The following is a 12,798-nucleotide window of genomic DNA, read 5'->3' as shown; positions in this document are numbered from 1 at the left end:
TGGACTGAATGGCCTACTTCTGTGATGTATTAGGCTTCACATGGGTTTTATGATGAGTCCAGTAGTAAGGTACTGATTTGTCCTTATTCAACTACAGCAGCTGTTAGTGGCTTAGTAAGTATTTGTAAAGACTGGAACTGACCAAACTCTGACTATAAATCCTATCAAATTTATTGATGAAAAGATAAATTTAGAGCACAGATGTTTATGACTTCAGTGCAGTCTATTGAAATGTTGATCAGATTCACCCTGTTAGGTTGCTGATCTCCATCTCAAACACATTTGTGGAGCCTGGCGTGTCTTCATATTGCAGTCTCCAAAACCTTTGCAGCAATGATACCTGACTGATCCCTGCACCTGATAATTGTTTGACATTCTGATCGTGTTAGAGTTATATTGTTGATGGTTTTACTGATTGACTCTTGCTGTCACAAGATAAATTTGTTTGGCTAGCATTTGTATTGAGCCCCGAGACACTCTGGCCTCTGTGTCTCAAACAGAAAGACCTTTATTTTACTCAGCCTCTGAATTTCACTTTGAATAACTCTTCATTCATTAAGCTAGACTCTTGCAAGGCCTTAGTATACTGTCTGTTGGATTTTCCTGGGGTTCTGAATTGATTGAGCTGAAGCTGATGTACTTTGGCTTCCCTTCCTGCTGACTGACTGATGCCTTTCTCTTTCTGCAGCTCGATGCTGACGATGCTCAGCCTACCTTTGATGAGAAGGATGGTGTGGATGAGTACGATGAGCTATCAATGCCGGTCTGAGTGGACACTAAGGCCTTAGAACAAACTCTAAACCCAGCATGGTGCTGGTTGGGAACAAAAGAGCAAGGACTGGTGCCTATTCAGCATCGTTCACTACCAACATCTGTCAATGTCATTCTTGGTCAAAACTTCAGGATCAATATCTGTCAGCTTGAACCTTTGTCAGTTTCTGTGTCCATATTGATCAACTTTTCTTCAGTGAGAGAAGAGGGATTGGTGGGACCACACTCTGGCATTAGTAACAATAGAGCAATCTTACTGTAACAATCAACAATGGATCAAGGGACTGTTACTTTCAAAGTCAATGTCATCAAAATGAAACTATAGATGATGCCATACCAGTGTTCAAGAAACTTCTGTGAAGGTCATTCAAATACCAAAGGCAGTCTTTATCTCTCTCTCTCTCTCTCTCTTTCTCTCTCAACTTCCCTAAGCAGTGACCTGGAGAGAGTTTCGCTCATGTTGTCAGTTCCTAGAGGTATTTGCCTGGTTGTGTGATGGGTTGAGCCAGTTAATTATTGAGGTACAGGGACCATTACTGTCCTGTCACAGCCTTGAGATTCAAGTCCCTCAACCAGACACAACCAGGGGTGCCAAGCTACATCAAGATATTGTCCGATTCTCAATTCAGTTTCATCTCACTCCCAAATGTTTTAATTCAACAGCAGTCTGACAGCTTGTTTGGTTTGATTGTAATTGAATCATTTCACCTTAAGTCCTTGAGGCCAAACCTATTTGGGGGTCAAAGATAATAGCAGGTTTTGGAGTGAGTTGTAATTTTTGAAACCCTTAGTTTCATATCTCCGGACTAGAGGATTGTCTTTGTTTTCTAAATTTGATTCTTGTTTATTATTGAGATGTATCCACTCATGATGTACTGTGTGAACAGTTCAACAGCAGCTGAGTGTGTCTGTAGAATGGTGTTGACTCCCTCAGTGACTGAAACAGTTGTCTCGAGGTTCTCATTTCAGGATCAGGGTTAAATATTTCCAGTCCAGGTTGAGATGGGATCTGTGATCACTGGAAAGTTTAGATGTGAGATCACCCCTGACAGTTTCTAACCAATGTCTAATGTGACTGGTCACAGACTTTAATTGGCAACGTAATAGCGAGGGAGTGTCTAATCCTGTGCTGTGCCTGTCCCAAGAATGTTTGATGGAGGCAGTGTTGAGGAGCAATATGTTCAGTTTAAAAGAATAGAGGGAGTTTACTAATCTTGTATCTAACCCTATGTTGTCCCTGTCTTTGGAGTGTTTGATGGAGGACAGTGTAGAGGGAATTTGCTCTGTATCTAACCCTATGTTGTGCCTGTCTTTGGAGTGTTTGATGGAGGACAGTGTAGAGGGAATTTGCTCTGTATCTAACCCTATGTTGTCCCTGTCTTTGGAGTGTTTGATGGGGAAAGTGTAGAGGGAATTTGCTCTGTATCTAACCCTATGTTGTCCCTGTCTTTGGAGTGTTTGATGGAGGACAGTGTAGAGGGAATTTGCTCTGTATCTAACCCTATGTTGTCCCTGTCTTTGGAGTGTTTGATTGAGGACAGTGTAGAGGGAATTTGCTCTGTATCTAACCCTATGTTGTCCCTGTCTTTGGAGTGTTTGATGGAGGACAGTGTAGAGGGAATTTGCTCTGTATCTAACCCTATGTTGTCCCTGTCTTTGGAGTGTTTGATGGGGAAAGTGTAGAGAGAGTTGCTGGAGATGAGTAGTTTTTTAAAAAATCTTCCACATTGTTCATTCACAAAAGGCAAGACTAAGTCTTGATTTGCTCGAGTTCCTCTACTTCTAGACAGCGATCCGTTGGATTTGTTTTAGTGTATGACGTTACGGAGGGGGCTGGGGCTGCTGAGTTACTGAAGGTTTAGTCCAAGTGCTGTGTAACATAAACAGAATGATCCCACAGCCCCTCTGATTGATGTACTCAGAAGGAAAAAAAAATGCAATCAGATTTTGGAAACAAATATATAATCTACTGATCAGTTCAGTAATTTGCATTTGAAATCTGCCACTCAGGAGGCAAGGACAATTGATCGGATACTTTCATATGCAAACCTTTTGTGGCCTCGTACTTTGCCCTCAATGAGGATTTCAAACGGCCGTTTATGTCGGTCAGAGAGACGAGAGCGACAGTCTCTGTGACCATCAGTGAGATTCATGCAGCACTGAGTTTTGTGGTCAGTGTGAAATTGGCAACATAGTGAGTGTGGTAGACGGTGGTAGGGACAGTGGAAATGGACGTTGCGGCTATTCTTGTGAGAGTGTGATAGTCCTCAGGGTCCTGTGAGGTGGTTTTGAGGGACTGTGTGAGACCAGCCCGAGGGTCCGTGTGATGGTCATTGTGCTGTCAGTTCCTGTGTTGGAGCTTCCTGCTGTGGGCTCCATAATCCTTGGATTTTGATGTCACTGACCTGCCTTCCTCACTCTTCCCACTCCATGTTCTCTTTTCAGAAATCAGTTATATTATTTTGTATTCGTACAAGCCAATGTCAATCACTCTAGATTTCTAATTAAAACGCAAGTGATCTTTTTGTTATCCTGTATATTTGTATCGTAGGTGATCACCATGGGTAACTTGTGTACAAAAATCATTTTGTAGTAGAAACAAAAGTGTATCATTAATGAAAAACCACATGTTTAGAGCGGAATAGGAGTCCTTTTCATGTATGTACATCTATCACTGTATCTCAGTGGGGTACAATGCTGGTGGGGACAGGTCTGTTACTGTGTAACATTGGGGTTCAGTGCTGGTGGGGACATGTCTGTCACTGTAACACTGGGGAACCGCACTGATGGAGACAGATCCATCACTGTATAACACTGGGGTACAGTACTGATAGGGGAAAAGTCTGTCACTGTGTAACACTGGGGTACAGTACTGGTGGGGACAGGTCTGTCACTGTGTAACACTGGGATAGAGTACCAATGGGGACAGATCTATCTCTGTATAACACTCGGGTACAGTACTGGTGGGGACAGGTCTGTCACTGTATAACACTGGGGTACAGTATTGGGAATAAGTCTGTCACTGTATAACACTGGGGTATAGTACAGGTGGGGACACGTCTGTCACTGTATAACACTGGGGCACAGTACTGGTGGAGACACGTCTGTCACTGTATAACACTGGGGTACAGTACTGGTGGGGACAGCTCTCACTGTGTAACATCGGGGTGCAGTGCTGGTCGGGACAGGTCTGTCACTGTGTAACATTGGCGTACAGTACAGGTGGGGACAGGTCTGTCTGTGTATATCACTGCGGTACAGTATGGATGGGGAAACATCTGTCACTGTATAACACTGGGGTACCATACTGATAGGGACAGATCCATCATTATATAACACTGGGGTACAGTTACCGGTGGGGACAGGTCTGTCATGTATAACACTAGGGTACAGTACTGATGGAGACAGATCTATCACAATACTGGGGTGCAGTGCTGGTAGGGACAGGTCTGTCACTGTATAACATTGGAGTACAGTGCTGGTGGGGACAGGTCTGTCACTGTGTAACACTGGGGTAAAGTACCGATGGGGACAGGTCTGTCACTGTATAACACTGGGGTGCAGTACTGGTGGGGATAGGTCTGTCACTGCATAACATTGGGATACAGTGTTGGTGGGGACAGGTCTGTCACTGTATAACACTGGGGTACAGTACTGGTGGGGACGACTCTGTCACTGCATAACACTGGGATAGAGTACCGATGGGGACAGATCTATCTCCGTATAACACTCGGGTACAGTACTGGTGGGGACAGATCTGTCACTATTTAACACTGGGGTACAGTGGTGGGGACAGGTCTATCACTGTATAACACTGGGGTACAGTACAAATGGGGACAGGTCCGGCACTGTATTACACTGGGGTACAGTACCGGTGGGGACAACTCTGTCACTGTATAACATGGGTACAGTGCTGGTGGGGACAGGCCTGTCACTGCATAACACTGGGGTACAGTAACAATGAGGACAGATCTATCTCTGTATAATGCTGGGGTACAGTACTGGTGGGGACAGATCTATCGCTATACACTGGGGTAGAGTACAAATGGTGACAGATCTGTTATTGTATAACACTGGGGTACAGTACTGGAGGGGACAGGTTTGTCACTGTATAACACTGGGGTATAGTACTGGTGGGGACATGTCTGTCACTGTACAACACTAAGGTACAGTACTGATGGGGACAGATCTACCACTATACACGGGAGTACAGTACAACTGGTGACAGGTCTGTCACTGTATAACACTGGGCTACATTACTGGTGGGGACAGGTCTGTCACTGTATAACACAGGGGTACAGTACTGGTGGGGACAGGTCTATCTCTGTGTAACATTGGGGTACAGTACTGGTGGGGACAATTCTGTCACTGTATAACACTGGGGTACAGTACCTGTGGGGATAGGTCTATCAAGGTATAACACTGGGGTACAGTCCAAATGGGGACACATCTATCGCTATACACTGGGGTACAGTACAAATGGTGACAGATCTGTCATTGTATAACACTGGGGTACAGTACTGGAGGGGACAGGTCTGTCACTGTATAACACTGGGGTACAGTACAAATGGTGACAGGTCTGTCACTGTATAACACTGGGGTACAGTACTGGAGGGGACAGGTCTGTCACTGTATAACACTGGGGTACAGTACAAATGGTGACAGGTCTGTCACTGTATAACACTGGGGTACAGTACAAATGGGGACAGATCTATCGCTATACACTGGGGTACAGTACAAATGGGGACAGATCTGTCACCATATAACACTGGGGTACAGTACTGGTGGGGACAAGTCTGTCTCTGTATACCACTGGGGTACTGTATTGGTGCAGACAGGCCTGTCATTGTATAACACTGGGGTACAGTACTCACGTGGACAGGTCGGTCACTGTATAACACTGGGGTACAGTACTGGTGGGGACACGTCTGTCACTACAACACGGGTACAGTACTGGTGGGGACAGATCTAACACTATACACTGGGATACAGTACAAATGGTGACAGGTCTGTCATTGTATAACACTGGGGTACAGTACTGGAGGGGACAGGTCTGTCCCTGTATAACACTGGGCTACAGTACAGGTGGGGACAGGTCTGTCACTGTATAACACTGAGGTACAGTATTGGTGGGGACAGGTCTGTCACTATGTAACACTGGGGTACAGTACTGGTGGCAACAATTCTGTCAATGTATAACACTGGGCTACAGTACAAATGGTGACAGGTCTGTCACTGTATAACACTGGGCTACAGTACTGGTGGGGTACAGTACTGGTGGGGACAGGTCTGTCTCTATTTAACACTGAGGTACAGTGCTGATGGGGACAGGTCTGTCACTGTATAACACTGGGGTACAGTACTGGTGGCGACAATTCTGTCACTGTATAACACTGGGGTACAGTACAAATGGGGACAGGCCTGGCACTGTGTAACATTGGCGAACAGTACAGGTGGGGACAAGTCCGTCCCTGTATAACACTGGGGTACAGTACTGGTGGGGACAGATCTATCGCTATACACTGGGGTACAGTACAAATAGTGACACATCTGTCACTGTATAACACTGGGGTATAGTACTGATGGGGACAAGTCTGTATCTGTATACCACTGGGGTACTGTACTGGTGGGGACAGGCCTGTCACTGTATAACACTGGGGTACAGTACAAATGGTGACAGGTCTGTCACTGTGCAACACTGGGGTACAGTACTGGTGGGGACACGTCTGTCACTACAACACGGGTACAGTACTGGTGGGGACAGATCTAACACTATACACTGGGGTACAGTACAAATAGTGACACATCTGTCACTGTATAACACTGGGGTATAGTACTGATGGGGACAAGTCTGTATCTGTATACCACTGGGGTACTGTACTGGTGGGGACAGGCCTGTCACTGTATAACACTGGAGTACAGTACAAATGGTGACAGGTCTGTCACTGTATAACACTGGGGTACAGTACTGGTGGGGACACGTCTGTCACTGTACAACACTGGGGTACAGTACTGATGGTGACAGGTCTGTCACTTATAACACTGGGCTACAGTACTGGTGGGGACAGGTCTGTCACTATTTAACACTGGGGTACAGTGCTGGTGGTGACAGGTCTGTCACTGTACAACACTGGGGTACAGTACTGATGGGGACAGATCTACCACTATACACTGGGGTACAGTACAAATGGTGACACGTCTGTCACTGTATAACACTGGGGTACAGTACTGGTGTGGACAGGCCTGTCACTGTATAACACTGGGGTACAGTACTCGTGTGGACAGGTCTGTCACTGTATAACACTGGGGTACAGTACTGGTGTGGACAGGCCTGTCACTGTATAACACTGGGGTACAGTACTGGTGGGGACATGCCTGTCAGTGTATAACACTGGGGTACAGTACTGATGGGGACAGATCTACCACTCTACACTGAGGTACAGTACAAATGGTGACAGGTCTGTCACTGTATAACACTGGGGTACGGTGACAGTAATAACATTCCAAAAAGGGGAATACGCAAAGAAAAAATAATGTACAAAGGTAAACTGGCCAAAAATATAAAGGAGGATAGTAAAGGTTTTTTTAGGTATGTAAAAAGAAAAAAAATGGTTAAGACTAAAATTAGGCCCTTGAAGACAGAAACCGGTGAATTTATTATGGGGAACAAAGAAATGGCAGAAGAGTTGAGTTGGTACTTTAGATCTGTCTTCACTGGGCAAGACACGAGCAATCTCCCAGATGTAATAGTGGCTGAAGGACCTGAACTGAAGGGAATTTATATTAGGCAGGAAATGGTGTTAGAGAGACTGTTACGTCTGAAGACTGATAAGTCCCCAGGACCTGATGGTCTACATCCCAGGGTACTGAAGGAGGTGGCTCTAGAAATCGTGGATGCATTGGTGATCATTTTCCAATGTTCTAAAGATTCGGGATCAGTTCTTGCGGATTGGAGGGTGGCTAATGTTGTCCCACTTTTTAAGAAAGGAGGGAGAGAGAAAACAGAATTATACGACACATCTGGATAGCAGTAACAAGATAGGTTAGAGTCAGCATGGATTTATGAAGAGGAAATCATGCTTGACTAATCTTCTGGAATTTTTTGAGGATGTAACTCTGAAGATGGACGAGGGAGATCCAGTGGATATAGTATACCTGGACTTTCAGGAAGCCTTTGATAAAGTCCCACATAGGAGGTTAGTGAGCAAAATTAGGGCACACGGTATTAGGGGCAAAATACTGACATGGATTGAAAATTGGTTGGCTGACAGGAAACAAAGAGTAGTGATAAACGGCTCCCTTTCGGAATGGCAGGCAGTGACCAGTGGTGTGCCGCAGGGATCAGTGCTGGGACCGCAGCTTTTTACAATATATATTAATGATATAGATGAAGGTATTAAAAGTAATATTAGCAAATTTTCTGATGACACAAAGCTGGGTGGCAGGGTGAAATGTGAGGAGGATGTTAGGAGAATACAGGGTGACCTGGACAGGCTAGGTGAGTGGACAGATGCATGGCAGATGCAGTTTAATGTGGAAAATTTTTGGTTATCCACTTTGGTGGCAAGAACAGGAAGGCAGATTACTACCTAATTGGAGTCAAATTAGGTAAAGGGGCAGTACAACGAGATCTAGGTGTTCTTGTACATCAGTCAATGAAAGCAAGCATGCAGATACAGCAGACAGTGAAGAAAGCTAATAGCATGCTGGTCTTTATAACGAGAGGAATCGAGTATAGAAGCAAAGAGGTCCTTCTGTAGCTGTACAGGGCCCTGGTGAGACCGCACCTGGAATATTGTGTGCAGTTCTGGTCTCCAAATTTGAGGAAAGACATTCTGGCTATTGAGGGATGCAGCGTAGGTTCACAAGGTCATTACCCGGAATGGCGGGACTATCTTACGCTGAAAGATTGGAGCGACAGGGCTTGTATACACTTGAGTTTAGAAGGCTGAGAGGGGATCTGATTGAGATGTATAAGATTATTAAAGGATTGGACACTCTGGAGGCAGGAAGCATGTTTCCGCTGATGGGTGAGTCCCGAACTAGAGGACACAGTTTAAAAATAAGGGATAGGCCACTAGAACAGAATTGAGGAGAAACTTCTTCACCCAGAGAGTGGTGGGTGTATGGAATGCTCTGCCCCGGAAGGCTGGGGAGGCCAAGTCTCTGGATACTTTCAAGAAAGAGTTGGATAGAGCTCTTAAGGATAGTGGAATCAAGGGTTATGGGGATAAGGCAGGAACAGGATACTGATTGTGGATGATCAGCCATGATCATAATGAATGGTGGTGCTGGCTCGAAGAGCAGAATGGCCTACTCCTGCACCTATTGGCTATTGTCTATTGAAAACCGAATGTTGGCCTTTATTTCAAAGAGAATAGCATATCAACAGCAGGAATACTGTACAATTTTGGTCTGCTTTTCTAAGGAAAATATACTGGTATTGGAGACAGTAAAGAAAGTTCACTTGAGTAATGGATGGACTGTCTTATGAGGAGAGGTCAAGTAGGCTGGACCTGTACGTACTGCAATTCAGAAGAATTACAGGTGATCTTATTGAAACATGCATGATTCTTAAAGGGAAAATAAAACCAAGAACTGCAGATGCTGGAAATCTGAAACAAAAACATAAATTACTGGAGAAACACATCAGATCTGACAGCATCTGTGGTGAGAAAGCAGAGTTAATGTTCTAGGCCCAGTGATCCTTCTTCAGAAAACCCAGGGTCACTGGACCCAAAACATTAACTCTGCTTTCTGTCCACAGATGCTGCCAGACCTGCTAAGATACTAAGAGGACTTGATATTTTAAGTGGAAAATTTGTTTTCCCTTATGAGAGAGTCTAGGACTAGTGGGCATTATCTCAGAATAAGGGGTTGCCTTGTTAACACAAAGATGAGAATGAATTTCTTCTCTCAGTGGGCAGTCAATTTATGGAATTTTTCTGTGATTGACTTTTAATCAAAAGAAAATCATGGGTTACGGGGAAAGGCAGGAAAGTGGAGTTGAGGATTGTCAGATCATGATTTCATTGAAAAACGGAGCACACTTGAAGGGCCAAATGGTCTACTCTTACTCATACATCCTGCAGTATTATACAAAATAGCAATAGATTAAGGCATTAGCTGTTGTTAGAATAAGAGGGAATGCACTGAGTATGAATGCATTTTCAAGGACATGAGCCTCAATGGGAAGTGATAAAATTTGGAGGGTTTTTAAAATTCACACGAGATAGACAATAGACAATAGACAATAGATGCAGGAGTAGGCCATTCTGCCCTTCGAGCCTGCACCGCCATTCAATATGATCATGGCTGATCATTCCTAATCAGTATCCTGTTCCAGCCTTATCTCCATACCCCTTGACTCCACTATCTTTGAGAGCTCTATCCAATTCTTTCTTAAATGAATCCAGAGACTGGGCCTCCACTGCCCTCTGGGGCAGAGCATTCCACACAGCCACCACTCTCTGGGTGAAGTAGTTTCTCCTCATCTCTGTCCTAAATGGTCTACCCCGTATTTTTAAGTTGTGTCCTCTGGTTCGGCACTCCCCCATCAACGGAAATATGTTCCCTCCTGCCAGAGTGTCCAGTCCTTTCATAATCCTATACGTTTCAATCAGATCCCCTCTCAGTCTTCTAAACTCAAGGGTATACAAGCCCAATCGCTTCAGTCTTTCCGTGTAAGGCAATCCTGCCATTCCAGGAATTGACCTCGTGAACCTACGCTGCACTCCCTCAATAGCCAGAATGTCTTTCCTCAAATTTGGAGACCAGAACTGTACACCGTACTCCAGGTGTGGTCTCACCAGGGCCCTGTACAGCTGCAGAAGCACCCCTTTGCTTCTATACTCAATCCCTCTTGTTATGAAGGCCAGCATGCTATTAGCCTTCTTCACGACCTGCTGTACCTGCATGCTTGCCTTCATTGACTGGTGGACAAGAACACCCAGATCTCTCTGAACAGCCCCTTTACCTAATTTGATACCATTGAGGTAGTAATCTGCCTTCCTGTTCTTGCCACCAAAGTGGATAACCATTTATTTATCCACATTAAACTGCATCTGCCATGCATCTGCCCACTCACCTAACTTGTCCAGGTCACCCTGTAATCCCCTAACATCCTCATCACATTTCACCCTACCACCTAGCTTTGTGTCATCAGCAAATTTGCTAATGTTATTGCTGATACCATCTTCTATATCATTTACATATATTGTAAAAAGCTGCGGTCCCAGCACGGATCCCTGCGGTACCCCACTGATCACTGCCTGCCATTTCGAAATGGAGCCGTTAATCAGATGTTGGCGTCGCTGGCTGGCATCTATTGCCTATCCCTAGTTGCTCTTGGGAAAGTGTTAGTGAGCTGCCTTCTTAAACCACTGCAGTCCATGTCTTCCAGGTAGATCCAAATACCTTTAGGGAGGAAATTCCAGGACTTTGACCCAGCGACACTGAAGGAACAGCGATACATTTCCAAGTCAAGATGGTGAGAGGCTTGGAGGGAAACTTGCAGGGACTGGTATTCCCATGTATCTGCTGCCCTTGTCCTTCTAGATTGAAGTGGTTGTGGGTTCAGAAGGTCTGTCTAAGGATCCTTGGTGAACTTCTGCAGTTCACCTTGTAGACAATACACACTGCTGCTACTAAACGCTGGTGGGGGAGGGAGTGGATGCTTGTGGATGTGGTATCAATCAAGTGGGCTTCCTTTCCTGGATGGTGTCAAGCATCTTGAGTGTTAGTGGAGCTGCACCCATCCAGGCAAATGGGGACTATTCTATCACACTCCTGACATGTGCCTTGTAGAGGATGAACTGGCGTTGGGGAGTCAGAAGGTGAATTACTTGCTGCAATATTCCTCATCTCTGACCTGATCTTGTTGCTACTGCATTTATATGGCTAGTCCACTTCAACTTCTGGTCAATGCTAATCCCAGGATGTTGATAGTGGGGGATTTAGTGATGCTAATGGCATTGAATGTCAAGTGGCAGTGGTTAGATTGTCTCTTATTGGAGATGGTCATTGCCTGGCATTTGTGTGGTGTGAATGTTACTTACCATTTGTCAACCCAAGCCTGCTATTGCCCAGATCTTTATGCAATTGAACATGGAATTCCTCAGTATTTCAGGAAACACCAATGGTGCTGAACATTGTGCAATCATTGGATTAGTGGTGCTGGAAGAGCACAGCAGTTCAGGCAGCATCCAACGAGCAGCGAAATCGACGTTTCGGGCAAAAGCCCTTCATCAGGAGGCTTTTGCCTAAAACGTCGATTTCGCTGCTCGTTGGATGCTGCCTGAACTGCTGTGCTCTTCCAGCACCACTAATCCAGTATTTGGTTTTCAGCATCTGCAGTCATTGTTTTTACCATTGTGCAATCATTGGCAAACGTTCCCACTTTTGACCTGGAGAGAAGGTCATTGATAAAGCAGCTGAAGATAGTTCGCCTAGGACACTTTTCTGAGGAACTCCTGCAGAGATGTCCATGAACTGAGATGACTGACCTCCAACAAACACAATCATTTTCCTATATGCCAGGTATGACTTCAAACAGCGGAGAGTCCTCTGATGCCTACCAATTCTAGTTTTGCTAGGGTTTCTTAATGCCACAATCATCAAATGCAGCCTTGAAGTCAAGGACTGTCACTCTCACCTCACCTCTGAAAGTCAGCTCTTTTGTCCATGTTTAAACCACAGCTATAATGAGCTGAGTTACAGCCCTGGGTCTTCCTGATGAAGGATTTATGCCTGAAACGTAGATTCTTCTGCTCCTCAGATGCCACCGGACCTGCTGTGCTTTTCCAATACCACACTTTTTTGACGCTGATACTCCAGCATTTGCAGTCCTCACTTTCTCTCACGAGTTGAGTGGCCCTGGCAGAACACAAACTAGGTGTCAGTGAGCAGGTTACTGTTGAACAGGTTCTGGATTAGTGGTGCTGGAAGAGCACAGCAGTTCAGGCAGCATCCAAATAGCTTCGAAATTGACGTTTCGGGCAAAAGCCCTTCATCAAGATGAAGGGCTTT

The 12,798-nt window shown here is 45.1% G+C and overlaps 1 protein-coding gene across 6 annotated transcripts in view; it reads left to right on the top strand.

Moving 5' to 3' along the window:
* The window catches only part of LOC140476825 (anion exchange protein 2-like), a 261,146-nt gene extending 257,845 nt beyond the window's left edge, over nucleotides 1–3,301 (top strand). For all 6 annotated transcript variants that reach the window (XM_072569633.1, XM_072569628.1, XM_072569629.1 and 3 more), the window contains one exon: nucleotides 689–3,301. In XM_072569633.1, the coding sequence (XP_072425734.1) occupies nucleotides 689–769 (81 nt within the window). In that variant the 3' untranslated portion in view covers nucleotides 770–3,301. The remainder of the gene's footprint in view (nucleotides 1–688) is intronic.
* Nucleotides 3,302–12,798: the final 9,497 nt, after the last annotated feature.

Source organism: Chiloscyllium punctatum, chromosome 5 (assembly GCF_047496795.1).
Source record: "Chiloscyllium punctatum isolate Juve2018m chromosome 5, sChiPun1.3, whole genome shotgun sequence".
NCBI lineage: Eukaryota > Metazoa > Chordata > Chondrichthyes > Orectolobiformes > Hemiscylliidae > Chiloscyllium > Chiloscyllium punctatum.
This window is presented reverse-complemented; position numbering and strand designations above follow the sequence as displayed.